This window comes from Globicephala melas, chromosome 4 (assembly GCF_963455315.2).
Source record: "Globicephala melas chromosome 4, mGloMel1.2, whole genome shotgun sequence".
Lineage (NCBI taxonomy): Eukaryota > Metazoa > Chordata > Mammalia > Artiodactyla > Delphinidae > Globicephala > Globicephala melas.
Genome location: NC_083317.1, coordinates 114,015,341 through 114,035,698, shown reverse-complemented (window position 1 = coordinate 114,035,698; position 20,358 = coordinate 114,015,341). Strand labels below are relative to the sequence as shown.

The 20,358-nt window shown below is 36.8% G+C and overlaps 1 protein-coding gene across 14 annotated transcripts in view; it reads left to right on the top strand.

Annotated features, from left to right (window-relative positions):
* MBNL1 (muscleblind like splicing regulator 1) overlaps positions 1–20,358 on the top strand; it is a 202,082-nt gene that overhangs the window by 153,934 nt on the left and 27,790 nt on the right. For 10 of the 14 annotated variants that reach the window (XM_030844614.2, XM_030844634.2, XM_030844623.3 and 7 more), the window contains 3 exons: positions 7,258–7,428; positions 8,477–8,587; positions 17,264–17,464. In XM_030844614.2, coding sequence (XP_030700474.1) covers positions 7,258–7,428; positions 8,477–8,587; positions 17,264–17,464 — 483 coding nt within the window. The remainder of the gene's footprint in view (positions 1–7,257; positions 7,429–8,476; positions 8,588–17,263; positions 17,465–20,358) is intronic. The other 4 variants (XM_030844622.3, XM_030844628.3, XM_030844620.3 and 1 more) reach the window with 1 other exon arrangement.

Below are 20,358 nucleotides of genomic sequence, written 5' to 3'. Positions count from 1 at the left end.
CTGATCTTAGAAATAGGTATACAGTTGGGGTGAACATATATGGTGTGTATATGCATAATTACATACGTACACATGTATCCATTTACATATGATTAAAAACTACACTATGCAATGGGTCCACCAGAATTCCAGTTGGCAGTTGGCAGTCAGAAATCTTTATTTTGGCAGTCAGAAATCTTTATTTTTCTGGGTTCTCTGGCTACTTAATTTATCTTTCTCAATAGCTTCTTTTTCAAAGGAGGGGGTACATGTCTAACTTTTAGTTTTCCTGAAAAGACTTTCTGGGAAATCAAGAAAATGTTGCTTGCCCTTAAAAAAGTCAGTTTCTTCAGTATTCTAGTTAACAAGTGAATGGAGCTATTGATATGATTTTGGAATTTAATTATTTAGTCTTTGATATACCACGGTCTTTGTTTTTATTTTAAATAAAATAATTTTATTTAAAACCAAAACAAACAACTACTGAACTTCACATATTCCTACTTTGAAAGTTTTTGGAAGCTGCAGCTATTAGAATTTTGCAAAATTGGAAGGAATAACTGGTCAACCACCCACTCCTTTAGAGCCAGGTTTTATAGTACAAATCCATTATCTTATGTTTGAGGAAATTCCCAGAATAAAGGATCCTACCATTTAAATGTAAGAATGAAAATATTTAAAGCTACTTACAAAAAACTTCAGGTTAGCAGGTTTTAAATTACGTGTGCCCCTTTTACTGACTGTTTGTGTCCCCATAAAATGTGTATGTTGAAATCCTGTCTTCAGTGTGGCTATATTTGGAGATGGGGCCTCTAAGGAAATAATGAACGTTAAAGTAGTTAAGGTTAGGGTCCTGGATGTGGGGTCCTGATCTGACAGAATTGGTGTCTTTATAAGAGGCACCAGCAAGCGAGCGAGCTCTCTGCGTGCATGCACCAAGGAAAGGCTATGTGAGGAAATAATAAGGGGATTGTCTGCAAGCCAAGAAGAGAGCTCTTACTGGAAACCAAATTGTCCAGAACCTTATTCTTGGACTTCTAACTTCCAGAACCGTGAGAAAATACGTTTATGTTGTTGAAACCACCCAGTCTATGGTATTTTGTTATGGCAGCCTGAGCAGACTAATACGGCCTTCATTAAAGTCCATTAGGTATAAAGCAGTGGATAACTCTCAGCTGGAGATGGTTTTGCCTGCCCCTGACCCCCAGGGATGTTTTGGCAATATCAAGAAATAATTTTGACCGTCATCACGGACTGCAGGAGTGCTGTCTGCATCTAGCAGACCAGGCCTGCTGCTAAACACCCTCCAAGGCCAAGAACGGCCCCACGACAAAGACTAGGCCACCGAAATGGCAATGGCAAGATAGCCACCCAAGTGTCAATAGTGCTGAGGTTGAGAAACCTTGAACTTCTTTTTAGGATGTGTATGTTCTTTAAGCTGACAAGGGGCTTCCCTGGTGGCGCAGTGGTTAAGAATCACCCCGCCGGTACAGGGGACGCGGGTTCGATCCCTGGTCCGGGAAGATCCCACATGCCGTGGAGCAACTAAGCCCGTGCACCACAACTACTGAGCCCACGTGCCTAGAGCCCGAGCTCCACAACAAGAGAAGCCACCGCAATGAGAAGCCTGCACACCGCAACAAAGAGTAGCCCCTGCTCGCCGCAACTAGAGAAAGCCCACGTGCAGCAACGAAGACCCAAAGCATCCAAAAAATAAATAAAATGTTTAAAATAAATAAATGTAATAAAATAATTTAAGCTGACACAAGTCCTTTATGGAAACAAGTGAATCATAAGGAGATATATACATTTAAGAGCTACAATATCCTGTGTGTTAGATGCAATTAATTTGTTTTCAATATTTGCAAACGCCAATAAGCTGTAATTCCTAGAGCTAATTAAACTTATATCATTCCCTAAATGAAAACAAAACATTTGAGCATATATGCATGTGTGTGCATATTTGTGTGTGTATAAAATATAATTTTTTCTTAATCACCTTTTAAACTGCCGTACATTTCCTACCACTAGGTACTTATACTTTTCAAATAAATATTATATATGTAAATTTACTCACCCTTGCCTTAGAATTGATCATTTGCAAGCATGGCAGAACCATAAAAAAAATCATTTTGGAAAAGCGTGAAACTATTTCTTGACTGCAAAGGGTTTCTTTCCCCCTTTGGCAAAATTTTTCTGAGATAGTTGTATTATCTTAGCAGGAAAAAACCCCCAAAACCAACCAATCCAGTAGCAATTTTCAACAGGAAGCTCCCAGCTTCCTTTGCCAGAGCTTCTGGCCAGTATCTGAGCAGTGAATATCTTCAGAAAGTGCTTCAAAACATTTGCATATATCAGCTGTTCCATAGGAAATATTAGTTTTAACAATTGAAATAAATGGTTGCAGTTTGAACAGTCTACCAGAAAACCAGTACTTCCAATGAAAGTTGGAAAAGACATATGCGTATTAGCTGGTACCCCTATAATTTTTTTATTGCCCCTTTCTTTTCAGAGTCTATGCAAATGTGACTCAGTAATTTTCATCCTACCACATAGTTACCATTGGCAACTTAATAAGGTGACTTTTTACATTCTGACCTCATAGGTCACTATAGTCCTTTTATTTTAGATGGAAGAAGTGTAATTAAAAATGGGAAATTAGTGTTTCCAGTTTTCAAATATAATGTTGATTTTTTTTGTGTCTTACTAAGTTTGGCCAACTTCTAAGTAAGATGTTTTATTTTTGATTGCTAGCTAGTTCTTAAATAAATATTAGAAATAGCAGAGAAATAGTTTCTTATGTGTCTAAATTGCCATCTCTAGTTTCATTCAGTTTTTATCTTTATTCTACAATTTATACTTCACTATATACATCACATACATATCATTTTAGATATATATTATATATGCTTGTACTATGTGTGTAATCACTTTAAAGTACACTTAATTACACTATAATATTTAAAAATTAATCAGGCATTTATTTTGAGACTCAACTAATCTAAATGTACATCTTCCCTTGTTAGAATCACATGCTTTGTACCAATTTCAAAGACTAATGAGAAAATCCTTCAATTCACAACTTAACAGTTTGTAACCTCAGAAATTGAGGATTTGATGACTTAATCTCTCATTTGCCTCAAATGGTCTACAAGGGGACATTTTTTACTTTTTCTGGGCAGGTTACTTATATTTAAAGATGGTAGAAAAATTATTAGAGAAAAATGGACTCATTCTGGATCAATATTTTATTGAACTTCCTCCGTTTCCTTAAAATATACAGTATATGCATTACAATGATGTCTTTGGAATCTGTGTTGTGTTAACTTATAAAAGGCCTCCTTGAATGGAGTCTAAGATATTTATGGTATAGGCAGTATAATGTGGCCTGCTAGTCAGCTGGCCAGCTCACTGAAAATAAGATTCAGGTGCGATCAACAGAAGTAAACCGCAGAAGCATAACATTGTGAGAAATGTATTCCAAGGGCATTTTCCCTTAGTGGATGTCGCAAATAGAAAATGATGATTAAGGGGAAAGCTTATGTTATTGATGGTTGACATGTACTGTCACTGAGTTTTGCTACTTGTATTATTTTTAGTACCGTTAACAGATAGGGTCCTAGGTTAAGCAACTGCTGCTTGTTATTAGCTTGAGAACTTACGGAAAGAGAGAGAAATTATTAATATTTATTGCCAGGCTGTTATACCAGGAGCCATGTATGAGGCTGGCCCACTATCTCGCTCAATCCTCATACATCACCCGTGAGGTCAATGGTATTGTTACTATTTACAGGAAAGCTATGGTCACTCTGAGAAGTTAACTAACTTCCATCAGGTCACACGGCAAGTAAGTAACAAAGCTGTTGTTTGAACCAAGCTGTGTTTGGTCAGATGTACGATTATATGGCAATAAGGGGAACTGCATGTAGCAATCAAAACTGAATAGAAACTTCTTCATGTTTTTGCATTAATCGTAGCAACCCAGTTTATTGTATCTTGGGGTGAAATCTCTGATGATGTAGAGTGGTAGCTCCGATACAAAAATCTGCATGTGTGAGTACAAGATACTGATTGAATTTCTGTTTTTAGATTTTTTAGAATGTATTGTCACTGTATAGATTTTAAAATGCCAAGTACATTGAATCCCTACACAAATCTTCCTCCCTAGTGAAACTTGCAGGCCTCATGTTACTTTTTCTCCTTTTATTGTGGCAGGCTTTATTTATTCTGTGTTCAAATTTCTGGCCTCTGAATAAAAGCATCAGTAGGTTAGTACAACTCAGAGTCAAAATTTGGTATTAGATCTAGTTTTTATTCTGTTATCTTCATTGTCTCCAGAATGGATTTACAGTAGAATTCATCTTTAAGCATTTAGTAAGAAGTGTTCATTCATTCATTCTGCAAATGCTTATTGAGGTACAGTGCTGGGAACTCAAGAGATGGATGAATGTGGAGAGGTACCAATGTCGTATTTACCTGAACTCTCTAGAAGGGTTGCTACTGGTGGTTTTCCTCAGAGCTTAGGCAATTCTCTGGAAGAGGATGTTTATTCTAACTTGCTTTTGACCTTTTTATTTGTCAAACCACAACTATTCAGCAGCATAGTAAGCATTAAATACGTTTTGACCTTCCTAAGAAGCTAAGTTTATCTAATATCAATTGCGGAGGCTACTCAGTTATTTTTTCCATACGTGTCAATGAAAAATTCACGTGGCTTTGCATAATTGTGTTCTGTAGTGTTTTCTGCTATATCAGAATAACCTGGAATACCGTTAAATGTAGATCCCTGGGCCCCAGACCTATTGCCACAAACTCTGTGGAGGAGGCTTGGTAGTCTGTGTACTTTGCCACAAAATGTCCTCAGTTGATGATTCTTAGGAACATAGCTTTTTGAAAGTGAGGCTGCAATCCAGTCAGATCAAGCTAAGCATGGAAAGGTGGCCTATGTAGGAAGTGTAGTAGAATGGCATTTTTCCTGAGTAGATGTAGTAAAGACAAAACGAAAACCAAAGGTCCGAGTTTCTATTAAAAGTTTTGAGATGCGGGGATACAGAATATATGGTGGTTTGCACGTGGTTTCTCTCCTTCGTTATTTCAATCCAGGCTGTATTCCTAGGTAGGAGAGCCCTGGTGGTTTATGTTCAAGGGAGGCACTAGAATGAAGTGCGAGGAAGACCAGTGTTAGTGTTGACAAAGCAGGGTTCAGGGCCCAGGGCTGTCTCTGTGTTATTTATGGAACTCTAGAAACTGATCTGAGTCAATTGACAGTAACTGAATCTTCAGAGTGGATATAACCCTGCTTATCTGCACTTAAATAAATCCAATCTTAGTAAGAAATGTGATGTGGAGATACTGAGAAGCAGAATTTCTCTTAGAGACAAGTTGTTCTTTGTACTGAAAAAGCAGGTTTTCTTTAAAAGACCCCAACTGGATATCCCTGAAATCAGACCATGTGTCATCCATGAGTTATTTATGTTGGCCAGTCATCCCCTGTGGTTTATCTTGTGACTCGAAGTGTTGTTTTTGTGAAAGTTGTTTTGCATCCAGATGCTTTTACGCTAATATAATCACGATCTCAACAGATGACAAGCATGATGATTTCAGATGGAATAGGTCATAGATATGTAAATGTTACTTTACTTGTGAATTTATCAATAGCCATAGCTAATAAATATTATAAAAGTTACCTTCATGCCAATATTTTGTTTTTCTCTTACTGTGTATACAATTTAAAATGCTCTGGGAGTGGTGGTAATAGCAGCTTCTGACCTTCCTCTGCTCCTTGGAGAGTGCCAGGCAGTACCGAGGGTGTGACATAGACATTATCTTCTTTAATCTTAAAAATAAACTTATTCTTTTGTAGGTTATATAGCAATTTTGAAATGAATGAAAACCCTGAGGCTTAAAGAAGTTAGTTTTTTATGCAATTCATGCAGCTGATGAGTGAGAGAGCTAGGCCTCTACCCCAGGTCCTGAGGCCTGTAAGATCCTTGCTATTGACCACTGTTCTCTACTGCCTCCTGACTTAAAATATTATTAGTAAAGCTTTATTACATAAAGCTTGTTAAAATAAAAGGCAGTATCCTGTGATATAAACTTATGAACTTATTCCTAAAAAGCTTAATCAAAACGAGCCAGAAATAAATCATTCAAGTTAGAATTGTGACAGATTTTCTCACAAATATAAACATCAGTTTTCTGCGTCCATTTGCAGTACAAGGTCAAATTATGGTAAATAGATTTTTCTTAGAAAAATCAAAGAAAGCTCAAGAAGGTGGTTGATGGCTTCAATTAAATCTTTCTTTTACCCTCACAAACAGCTCTAATTAGATTTATTGGTGAAAGAAGTTGTCAAGGTGGTAATTCATGAGATAAGTTACTATCAATATGATTTGACAATAATAATATGGGTCAATAATAATATGGGTCAATCCCTGACAATATTGCATGATACAGACTTTAATAAATATATTTTGATGAGAAGAATCATCCCAAAAGAAAGGTATATTCACATTTCTTATTTTATAGTAACTTATTTTTTTTCTCCATTTTATACTCTAAGTTTTTTGGAGGGTAAATATGTCTGTTTCTATTGTTGTATAATTCTTGGGTGATGTAGACTAGATTTACCACTGGAAGGTTAAAGGCTACATTTTTCACCAATATTTCACTATACTTACTAATCTCTATACACAGTGAGGAATGTGTGGAAATCTTCTTCTTTTCATCTGTACATTTCTTAATAGATTGGCTTATAACGCTTAGTAGTAATTTTAATGTTACTTCTTGTGAGATACATGTAAAGGTGTTTTACTGAAGATAACAGTGTGCCTTGAGTCCTCTACTTTCATTCCCTTACGACTCAGTACAAGTAAAAATAGATGGTAAAACTTCATCATTCTTTTGGGTTCATTAAAGTTAACCAGAAGATGTTATGGAAGGAGCCTAACATTTTATTTGATAATTCTGTGTTTTAATATTCCCCTGGCAGTTTGTAGATTTTTGAACTTGGAACTAGAAATATTAGTGCTAATATTAAAATACAGGAGCTTCTTTAAGCTTGAAACTTTTTTCACATGTCTTAATATCTCATTTTGATAATACACTAGAGTGAATTCATCATTTACTTGAAATGTATAATAAAGTGATTTGGACTTTTCTCATTGTGTGAAAGACCCACAGTAGATTCAAGTGACGGGTTTGCGTCATTATGATTTTCTTAAGATTTGTGGATTTTATTATTTTTTTAAGGTGATATTTTCTGCTTTTGTTTCTTAGGGTCGTTGCTCCAGGGAGAACTGCAAATATCTTCACCCACCCCCCCACTTAAAAACGCAATTGGAGATAAATGGGCGCAATAACTTGATTCAGCAGAAGAACATGGCCATGTTGGCCCAGCAAATGCAACTAGCCAACGCCATGATGCCCGGTGCCCCATTGCAACCCGTGGTAAGCGTGTTCTCAGTTCTCGTTCCTGAAGTTTGTCATTCTGAGTGCTCACTTTCAGTGTTAAAGTGGTGATTGCACTAGATCAACTGAACATAGGTAACAGTATCAGTTACCTAGCATTTTCTAGCCAAACTAGCAGTCAAAGCCTGGAAACAATTTTCACACCGTAAAGTTACTCATCTTCTGGCTAAATCATGTGGAAATTTACATTACAGCGTGTTTGTCCCTCAAAACTCCCTTCAAATTAAATCCTGTGACTTGCAGACGTTAAATGGTCTTTTTTTAAATGGTCGTTAAACTCATCAGTATAGTCAAGGTGCATTTTCAGGCTACCTTTAGCAGTAATAGTCATTTTAAAAATTGGTGTATATCATCTTTAGTGTTGAGAAAATGTTTCCCTTTCCTCTCTCCTTAAAGAGAATCTATACAGTTCTCTTTCTTGAAAAGGAGCCTTTGTTATTCTTTTAAACTTAAATTGAAACTAGTTTATAGTTACAAATGCTAGGAAAATTCTGACAGTGACGAATCCATATCATGGACCTCGAAGTCTCATCAAAGGAGACCTAATCAGGAGAGGCAGAAACTCCACGAGCTTTTAAGAAAAGAGCAAAATTTTATAAAGTGTAGGTGGTCATATGGATTTAATGTTTACTGAGCCGTGTATGTACGTAACCTTTGATTCTGAGCATATTTATTTATTTATTGTTTATTTGTTTGGATTTGGGAGGAGGGTGTATGTGACAGATGACTTTAATAACCTTTACTCACATTTATCCACAAAAATGTGAGAGATTAATATCGTAACTAATTTTAGGTTACAAAAGATGTTCTGATGTTAATTGTGATATAGTAATTCTGTATTTAAATGCATGTTGAAATTTGCAATGATCGGAATATTCCTGTCACTGACTTATATGCAGTATTATGGGGTCATGGAAACGTGAAGACCCACATTTTTCTGATAGCTAACTGTAGCATGTATGCTAACTAATTTTTTTCCTGATACATTTTAACCCCTGAACTCAATGTAATTATTATTCTCTCTTAGAACTTAATGAACCAATCATTCCAAAAAAGAGGGGGGGATTGCATTTCGAGGTGGGAGGGATCTCCAAATCCAATCGGCAGTGATACCAATTATCAATACTATACAGTTGAGGTGAGAGAATATTATAATTCTGTCTGTTTTAACTTGATATATTTTTTCCATTATTGGGGACTCAGTTAAAAATATGATATCTTAAATTTATTTCTGTGACACCTGTTAATTTCACATGTCTGTGTTGGGATAGCATGAAGATTTCCATTTGGTTTAAAAAAAAGTTTAATCATTGTCTCTAGCGTAAAATATAGGACAAGAGTTCTCTTTTACACTCGACTCTCACATATGGTTTCAAAGATCTGATAAATCCTTGGGGTGGCTACTACGATAGTCAATATAATATCTCTCCTTGATGTGAGACACTTTGTTCCACTTAAACATTTAAAGCGTGCTGACCGGCAGGCTCTACCCTCTGGGTGACTGGGAGAGCCTCTGAGATCAGCAAGTGTGGTTCCCAGATGGCAGAGAACAGGTCATGACAGTGAGTTCCTCACTGTGAAGGCTTGGCCCATCTCCTGAGTTAGTCCTTGAGTTTTACTCTCAAGGCCATTTCAGGGTCATCGTATGTGTAATCCTGGGACAAACTCTAAACACCATTTATGCTCATGTGTTTGAAATGCTAGTAACAAATATGTGTTGTTTTAAAAAAAAATCAACAAGTCACAGATTTCTGAAACCATCAGAAAAATTACCTCATTTTCTGGTGTTATTGTTGGAAAATTCTCTGCTTAGACGGAGCATTTATTTTTATTAGTTGTGAGCCCATTCAGGCTTTATGTTAATTTTCCCTGATATGTCTAGATTTGAATGTGGAATTACCCTTCTGCTAAAGGCATCCTGAGATCATAGTCTAAAAGTAGACTCCATTCAGAGTGACGTTTTTGTACTGAGTATAGAAGTCATTTTAATTATTCAATTTTAAAGCATTTAGGGTTTTAATGACTGTAGAGAAGGCTTTAATCCAGGAAATTTGCCTTCAAAACCCCACCTGAGACTTTTCGATCCTTTTTGTAGTCAGCCCTGTTTTGATGAGGATAATGATATGGAAATGTATATTCATATCAGAATATAAATTCAGAAATAAACTAGATGGTCATAACCAGCTGTTTACTGGAACTTTAGTGCTGGGCCTACAGAGAGGGATTATAACACAGCCAGGTGACTAATATGGAAAAGGGTTGCCACTCAGAGGAGGATGGCCACTAGAATAGATGGTGGTGTTTGAAGACGTGGTATAAACTTGGATCCAACCCAGGTAGTAGTGATAGCAAAGGAGATAATACTGTGAGCAGATTCATAACCTCAGCAGTATCAGGAATATCTGAGCAGTGACTGGACTTTTAGTCAAGTAAGTAAAGCATCTTAGTTCTCTAGGGCCAGCCAGTTTGGCCCCCAGACCATAACTGGAGGAAACATGAAGAGGGGAAGAGGCTAGCGAGGTCTAATCAAATTCAGAAGCATCTAGCATTATGCCTGGCATGTAGCAGAGATTTAAAAAATTGCTTGATAAGTGAAAGAAAGAATGAAGGAGTGAGTTTCCCGAACATGAGAAGAACAGGCAGAGGTTCAGGGTAGTTTACCCGTGCCAGAGTCCAAAGGAATTATAACTGGAACCAGAGCACAAGCCCAATTATAGACTGCAGCATCGAATGGGAGTACGGGTGGATACCTATTAGTAGACTGTTAGCAGAGGCAGCCAGGGACTTGATGAGGGTACTGTTGGGACCAGGAAATAGCTATCATGCCGCCCAGTTTGGGTTCTCATCTTCTCATAAATTTTGAGAGACCGGGTCTATAAATTTAAGATCTCCAGAACATAACACTGGGCTGCTCTGGGAAATGCAGGGATTTATAGGCGAATTTCTTGTTTTCATGGACTTGATTATGTTGTAATGAAATGTACCAAGCCAGGAATCTGAAAAAGAACATAACATTTGGGGGGTAATTACAGTACTCTGAGGGCATTGAAGGCACTCAGCACATTTTATGTCATAAAGCCTCACAACCGTCCTATAAAAGTAGGGAATATTATCCAGCTTTAGAGATGAAGACTCAGAGGTTCAGAGAGTAACTAGTTTGCCCAAGTTACATAGCTAGTGAGTTAGCAGGGCCAGGATTTTCACCCAGGCCGTTCAGGTTCTGGCGTCCATGCTGTGGAAACACTAAATGGAGACGTGCCACCAACCAACTCCGGGTCTTTGGTGGATTCATTTAAAAACCCTGACCTTCTTCAGCATATAGTGAAAACTTTAAGATATATTATTTGAAAGGTCCTACCAATCTTATAATTATTCCAGTTTCATAAGATAAGAAAATAAGTAGTTGAAAATAAATAATTGAATGTATATGTCTACTTCCTAAAATTTAGCATAGTAAATTATCAAGTAATTGGTGTTAGTTCTATTATCATTTCTAAACCACTAATAAAAATGCAAAAGAGCATTTTTTGCTTTATTGTATGATCTTTGAAGATGAATAGAGGACCTATAGTATTTAATTATCCAAATTAAAAGAATAAAATTTCTGGATTTTTTTTCTAGGTAGTACTGAAAAAAGTACTATTATTTTGTCATACACTATCTGATGCAAAGGTAATCTAACAAGAAATTACTAAATAACCAACGATGCACTGCACCTAGGGGCTCACAACTTAGAGGCATCTGGTGTATTTCTTTGATCCATCCCAGAAAGATGTTTTTCAGAAACCCTGTTGATTCCAGGTTCTCGGCGTTGCCCTTGAAGAGGTCTGCGTAAGCAGTGTTTTGAAGAGTGTATCTGAGCTCTGGAGGTCCCCTAGCAGTGCCCTCCCATGCCTTTCCCTGTGTGCCCAAAGGTTGGCCTTGGCCATCCATAATTTCCCAAGGCAGCTGCCCTGAAGGTACACACACTAGCTACTTCGAGGTACAAAACTCATGTCGAATTCCCTATGCATTTCGTGAACTTGAAGTAGGCTAGGGATAGAGAAATTCAAAGTTACTGGATTTAGCTAAAGTCTTAGGAGCTCCTTTGCTGCTCCTGTCGCCTTGCCTTTGCTGTCACTTCACATCCAAGCATTTTTTGGGCAGTTGGTTCCTGAAAGCTTTGAAGTCATCATTTGTCACACTTCCAGGAACACCTAGAATTCTTAAATTGTTTTTTAGTGCTTTACATTCCAGTTTATCCAACTAGTGGTTGAGATAAGGCTGCTTTATCCCCAAGTGTTTCTGGTAAAAATGTTTCCAGGTCAGTCACTCTGAATCTTATTTCATCCATCCTGCCCATCTTACTGCCTGTTTCTGTCAAGGAGCCTCTACTTCCTCAAGCAGCATGAGAATGGGCCCTGAATCTTAGGCACCAGGCCATATTTGTTGATACCTTTCTTCTTGGAGGGCTAGAAGTGAGTCTTCTTTATTTAAATGTTTATTACTTCATTAAAAGTCACTTGAAGTATAATGTGAAATTAAGAATAAAGTAAGTGGTCATTTGATTTGCCCAGTCAGCAAGTCAGTCTAGAAGCAGAGTTTAAAACAGTATTTCTCATTTTATTCCAGTCATGGGCTACCTTCTTAGAAGAAAAGACACTGTAATGTAAATTTGTTGATAATTCCCGTTAGCTTTTGGCTCTATGCTTATATTCAAAATAATTGTTTACAGAGACTGTTTATAGCTCTTGTACAGGGCTGTGCTTACCCAGAAACATGGTTTTATATACCTTGATTTTGTGCTGTAAATTTTTTTAGAAAGCTTAATTTTTCCCTGTTTACACGTTTGACCATCACAAACACACCACCCCCCGCCACACACACACACACAGGTAAAATCCAGAAAAGTCTGACTTACAATTTGTGTTCTGTAAATCCCAGCACATACTGAGTATATATTATTTGTTTTATGTACTCCCTCTATTTTATTAAAAATGGCAAACATTATATGCAAAACCAACACTGTTTCACACAGTGTTTTAAAATAAATTAGAATCCCTATGATATTTGCAAGATTACAGCATGGTAACAGTATGTTAATGAAACTTAGTTCAATATGAAAAAAGTGACAATCAGAAATAAAATAAATTAAATTTTAAATAAGCATACTAAAGAAATTAATGATTAAAATTTGAGATTCAGAGGAAATAACACTAAATCTTTTTTAATGTTCAAATATGTATACTAGATTTACTATATCAAATATAGTATAGTATAGATTTACTATATCAAATATTTACTATATTTGCTAGTTAGTTTCTGTGGCAGAGAAAAACAGCAAATCCATAAATACATTTGTTAAGCAAATGTTTGTAGAGGACCTGTGTAGATGCCAAGTGCAGGATGTGCAAAATGGACAAAGCACAGTGCCTGAGACTGCACTCTGAGAGCCCAAGTAGAAGAGATGGTTACGTAAACACACCTGGTGATCAATGCTGAACTCCAGTGACGAAGAATTAACGTAGGAACAGAGGGTAGGAAAAGCGCCTTCATAGTTGGAGGTGTGCGTGGATCAGGGCAAACTTCGAGAAAGAGTCCTGATTCTTGAAGCCTAATTAGGAATTAAACAGTTGGGCTGGACAGGAGCAACCTTCACCGTGGAGGGAAAACCATGTTCAAAAGCAGGGAGCCACAGGAGGCACATATACTTAGAGACCTCACATAGAACCTGAAAATTGGACCTATTTCTGTATTTAAATAGTAGAAGACCACATAGTACATGGAATAGGATTTCCCCAGGAGCCTTAAAAACTACTGCTGCCTAGAGATTCTGATGAGTAGAGAGTGCCAGGGAGTTCTGGGCTTCAAGTCGTCCAGGTGATTCTGCTGGACAGCCAGCACTGAGAACCACTGGTTTTAGAACCACCTGGAACTAAACACACCGATGTCTAACTCCTAGGTCTTCCATGCACTCATTTGTGACCATGGGCACATAATCTCTGTGAGCCCTTTCCCTTATCTGCAAAATGAAACTAATAATATCCACCTGACATGGCTGTAATTTATTCACACTTTCATTCATTCATTCACTCACTCATGTATTCAGTGTATAGTTATTGAGGGCCTACTGTGTGCCAGGCATCATTCTCGGTTCTGGGAATTTAGTAGTGAACTAAACATGTATCCCCTCCTCCTTGTAACAAAAGCAGTGGAGTTTTTGCTTTCGTTTGCTCCAAGGAGTTTATACTCTACTATTATGAGGATTAAATATAATAACATAGGTAAAGCACTTAGCACAATGCCTGGCACACAATAAATAGAATTATTGTAATAGTCATGTTGGCACACAGTTAACGAGGGTCATAATGTGAAATTGAATAACATTTTCATTCATAATAAAGCCTGATTACCTTAATGGAATCAAATGTCTCATTTAAAACAAACAAGTGGTTAGCCCATAAATGCACCAGCATTAGTGAGATTGCAATTTGTTTTTCTCTGCTTAGGATGTTCACTGGCAAAAAGGCAATCATAAACCAACCTTCCTTATGCCTTCTGGGAACAAAGATATCTGTAAATCATTATTACAAGGATATAGTCAGTATCAAATACACCAATTACATAGTTCTATGTTATCCTGTGGTTACTTCGGAGAAAATAGGATACTGCTCGATAATACCATTGTATTAATATCCGTCTTTGTGATTCTGCTGAATCCTCTTTCGGATGGCATTTGGAATAGAGAATTGGCAGTACCACAGTTCAAGTGCTTCACTAATCTGATTAGAGCACTCTGATGGGGCCGGCAATGACCTACCTCTAGCAAGGTGCTCTTTGAAAAAGGGATATAACAAATTTACAGAAATTCAAAAGAAATGAAGGAATGCTGCACTTCAGTGGGTTTTTTGGGCAGCTACTGGAATCCAGTTTCAAAGTACAGAGCTATTATTATCGATTGCCTGTTGAGCAAATAACTCTTTATCTGGAGAGGGAGCAGTTTGAGATAATGTTTGTTGAATAGTTGATGTTTTAGAATTTTAGAAGCTGCTACAGATTTTACTTGGGGACAGTGCCCTAAAGTTCTTCAGATTTGAATCTGTTCTGCTGAATTGTCAGAAAATTAATTCATGTGACGACTCTGTAGAAACAATCTAGTGGAAAAATTGTTTCCAGTTAATAAGATGAGTATTTTTATCTCATAAAAGTATTCTTTTATCTGTAATATGCAACTGCTACACTATATGCATTGCAGATTATAAATTTATTTTATTCGGTGATGTTCAGCAAAGCTGGATTTTACTGGCCACTGATCTTATTTTCTTAAAATAAAAATGCTTTTCTTCCCTCCATCAGTTTGTCAGTTGGACCTCTGCTTCTAAATAATTATAGTAGATTGTGCAGAGTGACACAAACATCTCAATAACTTTCTGAAGTATACATTTAAAATGCCCTCTCTGGAAATACATATTAATTCATAGCAAGAATTAACATTGACCAGCTCTGTTCTCCATATTCTAAACTAGTCTTTTAGTCTTCTGTGCTAAATTTCTTATAATTCTTAAATAAGAGAAAAATTAGAGTGTTTTTCTGGCTGAAATGTCACATATTGTGTCCGACAGTATGTAACAGTGTAAGTTTAACCTGAATATTTCTGAATAGAGATCCAAGTTCAACATGTATTTACTATACAGGGCAACTCTTGTGTTGCTGCTGCCTTGGCAACCAGTAGTCAGTGAAGCAGTATCAGATCAGCTGCTGTTTGAATAAGTAACTGTTGATAGATGGAGATTGCTCTGGGCCCCAGTTTCTGACAGGTTATTGATTGTTAATATCTGGAACCCCCAACAGTTTCCTATTGTGCGTGGGTAGCTGCCTTGGGCAGGGATGGAACTGGAGACCGGAGGTATTACTTTAGGCAACTTCATCAAGAGCCATGAACCAGGCAGGGCAACTAACCATGGCATTCAAACCAACACATTAGGAACAACAATTATTTTAGTTTGAAAATATCGATGGAATCCATGGTATATTGTTTATTCACCCAAGTGAATCAAATTATGTATTAAATACTCTGTATTACATGGTCTTCTTAGTAAGACTGGATATGCTGGCTGCAAATATTTTGTCCTAAAACAATTTGTGAAGTCACGAGAAGGCTGTATCCTTTAGGATAGGCATTTTCAACCCCAGCGCTATTGACATTTGGGGCTGGATAAGTCTTTGTTACGAGGGACTGTTCTGTGTTATAGGACACTTAGCAGCCTCTACCCACTAGGTGCAGCTGGCATCCCCAGCTGTGACAACCAAAAATGTCCCCTGATATTGCAGAATGTCCCCTGCGAGGCAAAATTACCCATAATTGAGAACCACTGCCCTAAGAAAAAAGGTATACCTGAAATCTGTTTTACTCTTCTAAATACAGGATGAGTCAGGGCCAAATTAGATAAAGGATATATTTTATTTTTTTAAAGATATTTCTTCTGAGCTATAAGAATTACTTTTGTAACATGTCCATCTTGATTGCATAAAACCTTACACCAAAACTCTCTTGAATACTAAATAAACTCTGGGGTCATCTAACTTCTTATTCCTGTCAGAGGGAAGAATTATCTACATTCTCATGTCCCTTTCTTTCTAAAAGAAATTTCTGTGATTCTATTCCTTACTACAGGGTAAAGATAACAACAGATTGTTTAAAATTACCTTAATGAACAGGATCCATTTTGTCCATTTGGTTTTGTGTTTTGGAAACAAACATTATTATTACACACAGCATTAAACATCAAGAATGAAAACTCCATTGAATTAGGAAGTTGAAAATTTACCACCAATAAGGTGGAAAATTGTGCTAGGTTAGCTTCTGAAAACTGGAGAAGCACATTGTTAAAATAGATTTCAGGTAAATTATTTAATTTTATTCAAAAACATATTTCCTGATATGCAAATTTTCATATCAGCAAATACAAACTATTTTCATATATTCATGAAAGCATTCCTGGCAAAAAAAAAATCTATCTTGTAGCATTTTATTCAATGCTACTATATGTATTTCCTTGAACAATCATAATGCATTTCTTTAGAAGTGTTCTTTTTCAGACTTCACATTTCAGAATAGTTTCTCCCTAGTAAGCTGAATTTAAGTGTCTCACGAAGGTGTAATAGGCTGGTGGGAGATTTATAATTTCCCCAGGAAAACCTGCAACAAATATATATGCCAAATACTTTATCTTATATGCTCAAAAGAAATGGTGTCATCGTCACCTTTCACGTATCCCATAAGATTTATTCACAGTTTACATTGACTGTGAAATTCTGCTGTCCATGTGAGTTCTGCTTTATTTATTCTAGATAATAGGACACTTGCAACCTATTAACAGTTGTAAACAGATCTTTTAAGTACATCTGACATAGCAATTATGAAATGTATTTCTTAGACAAGTTTCCAGGATTAAATCAGGACAAAGGTGGAGATTAGGTAACCACAAGAAGTTTCTGTATTGAATGGTTGAGCTATTTTTCAAAAAGAAATTGCAAGTATTATAGACCCCAAGCTTCAAAATCCCAGTGGAAAATTTAATGGATAATTACCCATTCTATTTTAGAAAAACGTTGATTTGATGAATGCTTGTTTTAAGAAACATTCTTATCCTAAATGAGAGTAAATAAACATACAGTTAAATGGAGAGAGGGAGGGAGGGAAAGAGGAAGCAAAGGGAGAATGGATTATGAATGAATGCATGGATACATGGATGGAGGATAGATATATAATGCAGGATATCAACTTTGAACCAAGACCTGCCGATTAAATTTTGCTTTGTATTTTATTTTTCAGCCAATGTTTTCAGTTGCACCAAGCTTAGCCACCAATGCATCAGCAGCCTTTAATCCCTACCTGGGACCTGTTTCCCCAAGCCTGGTTCCAGCAGAGATCTTGCCGACTGCACCAATGTTGGTTACAGGGAATCCTGGGGTCCCTGTACCTGCAGCTGCTGCCGCTGCTGCACAGAAATTAATGCGGACAGACAGACTTGAGGTAGGAGTGATTCGCTGGTGTCTTTCTGTATTCCATTCTAAATTTCAAAGTGTACTCTTTGTTTATTTCTTCCATGGCCATAAAGGTTAAAAACAATTCAAAGCAGAGATTTTGGTTTAGTGTTTGGAGCATTTGGCTAGAATATAGATATGCTATACTTGATGAATGTAACATTTATAGAAGCCACAACATCCGTATGTAGAATAATGGGTAAGAACTTGGACTCTGGGATCAGACGGCTTATTACTTCACTGTGCCTCAGTTTCCTCATCTTCAAATTGGAGAAACTTATGGCATTTACCTCAAAGAGTTAGTCAGTGTCTGGCACACAGCAGAAGCTTCCTAAATGTTTCTTGTTATTGTTGCTATTAACAAATTCTATCAATCCCCTGGTACTTGTCCTCATAAAGATGTTATTCAGTTACTCTCTACAAACTGTTTTGAAATTTATCGTTGCAAGTTTCCTCATAAGCCTCATAATATTTTGGTTGGAATAGCAAGGCAGCCTTGTTCATGAAATGTGATTATAAGTTTTTAAATTGTAAATTGGGTGATGCTCTCAGTCTTAGTCAAGGATGATCAGATGTATATACTTTGCTATTGCTACATGAAAAAGAAATTAAAGATATAAATCTTATGTTGAAGTGGTTGTTGAGAATTTTAGCATGGCTGTAAATTAGTGAACTTGGTAAACTCTAGATGAAGGGGGAAAATGGCAACATTACTGTACATTGAAGCTCTCAAATCTAGCATTGGTGTCCATATAAAGAGCAAATGAGCTCTTCCTCTGTTTCCTGGTTAGCATGAGGCAGTACTTAGTGCTGAGAACGTTTACGTGTCTTAATTACTGAGAAAGCGGAAAAACAAGGCCATTGTGTGAACATAATTGACTCTAATCAGTTTAGCAGGAATTTATTTAATAAGCACCAATTTTTTGTTTATTAAGTTTCATTGCACGCATTACAAAGGATCTCAGATAGTTATAACTGCCACCATCTTTTTGACGGTAATAACGATAGTTGATATTTATTGGGTATTTACTATCTACCAATCACAGCGTTACCCCTTCATATGCAACACATTTAATCCCCAAAACAATCTTATGAGGAAGACACTATCATTAACTCCATTTAACAGGGCGATAAATTTATGGAGAGAGAGGTAACGTAACTAATTCACGGTCACGTGGGTAGGATGTTCCGGTGGGGAATGAACTCAGAACTACATTTTTAAACACTAGTATATTACTCTCCCTTCCCACACAGGTGATAGTACAAAGAGGAGGCAGCAAATTTTGGCTTGTGTGTTCCCTTTAGAGTTTTCATTTGTTTGTTTATTTTAGGCTTGTTTTTTACCTTTCATTGAACGTTTTGGGAAAAGCTACTAATTACAAGAGTTCCACAAGGAGAACTCAGGAAGGATATTGAGACTTAATTGCACGCCCTCTGTGCACCAAGGACTCTGCTGTGTGCTAGAGATAACACCTTGACTTGTGGGTGGTTCGTCATTGCACAATTGTTCTTGCTCATTGATTAACTAATGCTGTTTGCAGATAAACTGGGAGGAAATTTAAGAAATGTTAAATATTTAAAAATTATTAGATGTGCTCAACGTATGAATCATCCCTCCTCCCCCCCCCCCCCCACCGACCTTTCTGAAGCAAACCCTGGGTTCATAATGTGTAATTGTTGATTGTTTAATGGGAACCAAATAGGCAGTCTGAGATAACTTGATGGAATTAATTATTAATAGATGATATTCCTAAAGCTGAGAACGTCTCTATTTAAATCTCTGTCAAAGAATCTCTTTAAAAGGCTGATTGTGTGGTCAGAACTCTTTTAAACTAATCCTCCCACAATTTTAGGTAGTCTGTAATTGGTTATATTTTGTATGGTGTTTAGTTAAAATGAAGACTTCTGTCTTTTTTTTGTTTTGTTTTTCTTTTGCAAGAAGCTACTTTGAGTATTTTGTCTGTCTTCCTTTCCCATAGTCACAACAAATGGCTACTGTTGCAATGACTGTCATTTCCTTTTAACGCGAATTCCACTTATCTAAATGCCTGATGGTAGGGCAGCTTCCTTATTCTCCTGCACAGGATCTGACACAATGTCACAGTTACAACCTGTTAGGATGCTGCAATGTGAAGCTAAGGGGCACCTTTCTCCTAGCACTTGTGATTTTAGACACTCCTATCTTCAGGGTATTTCCTCTCATGCTAATTGCACTACATCTTGGAGTCTAAAAGACATGGCAGTAAGTGCACACACTTAACTTACACATTTAGTTATTTGGGGTTTAAATCTATACTCTATTTTTAACTCATGGAACTCCCAAGTACGTTTTAGAATTTTGAGTTCCTTCTGAGGTGAACAGATTTTGAATCAGTTAAAATATTGGCCAATTCTGCTTGCCACTTCTTTCTCTCTTTGGCTACAAAATAGACAATGAAGAAGTTAAAAACATGGTAGATTATCAGCCTCTTCTGGTTCTGTTTAGAGGAACTAACACATATTGATATTTATAGCACCCAGTGTGATACTACAAAAAATGTTAAATTGAAAAACAGGAATCGAATCCAAGGATTAGTGCTGGTGATTTTGCTAGTTAGGTGAGTAAGCATAGGTCAAGTTTTTGATATTTTCCGAGCTTCATATTCCACACATATTAAATTAGGGGAATATACCAGACAAGCTCTAAGATCACCTCCAGTTAGGACATTCTAGGTGAAATTTAGGTCATTTTCCTGTGTTTAATGCCAGCCACAAACTACTGTAAAGGTATTTAACATATAAATAACACGCACACACCCCTAAGCTTTCTATCACTATTCATATTATCCATTCTTTGTTGGATATCTTTTAAAAGACCTTGTAGCTGCATACTTTCTGTGCTGT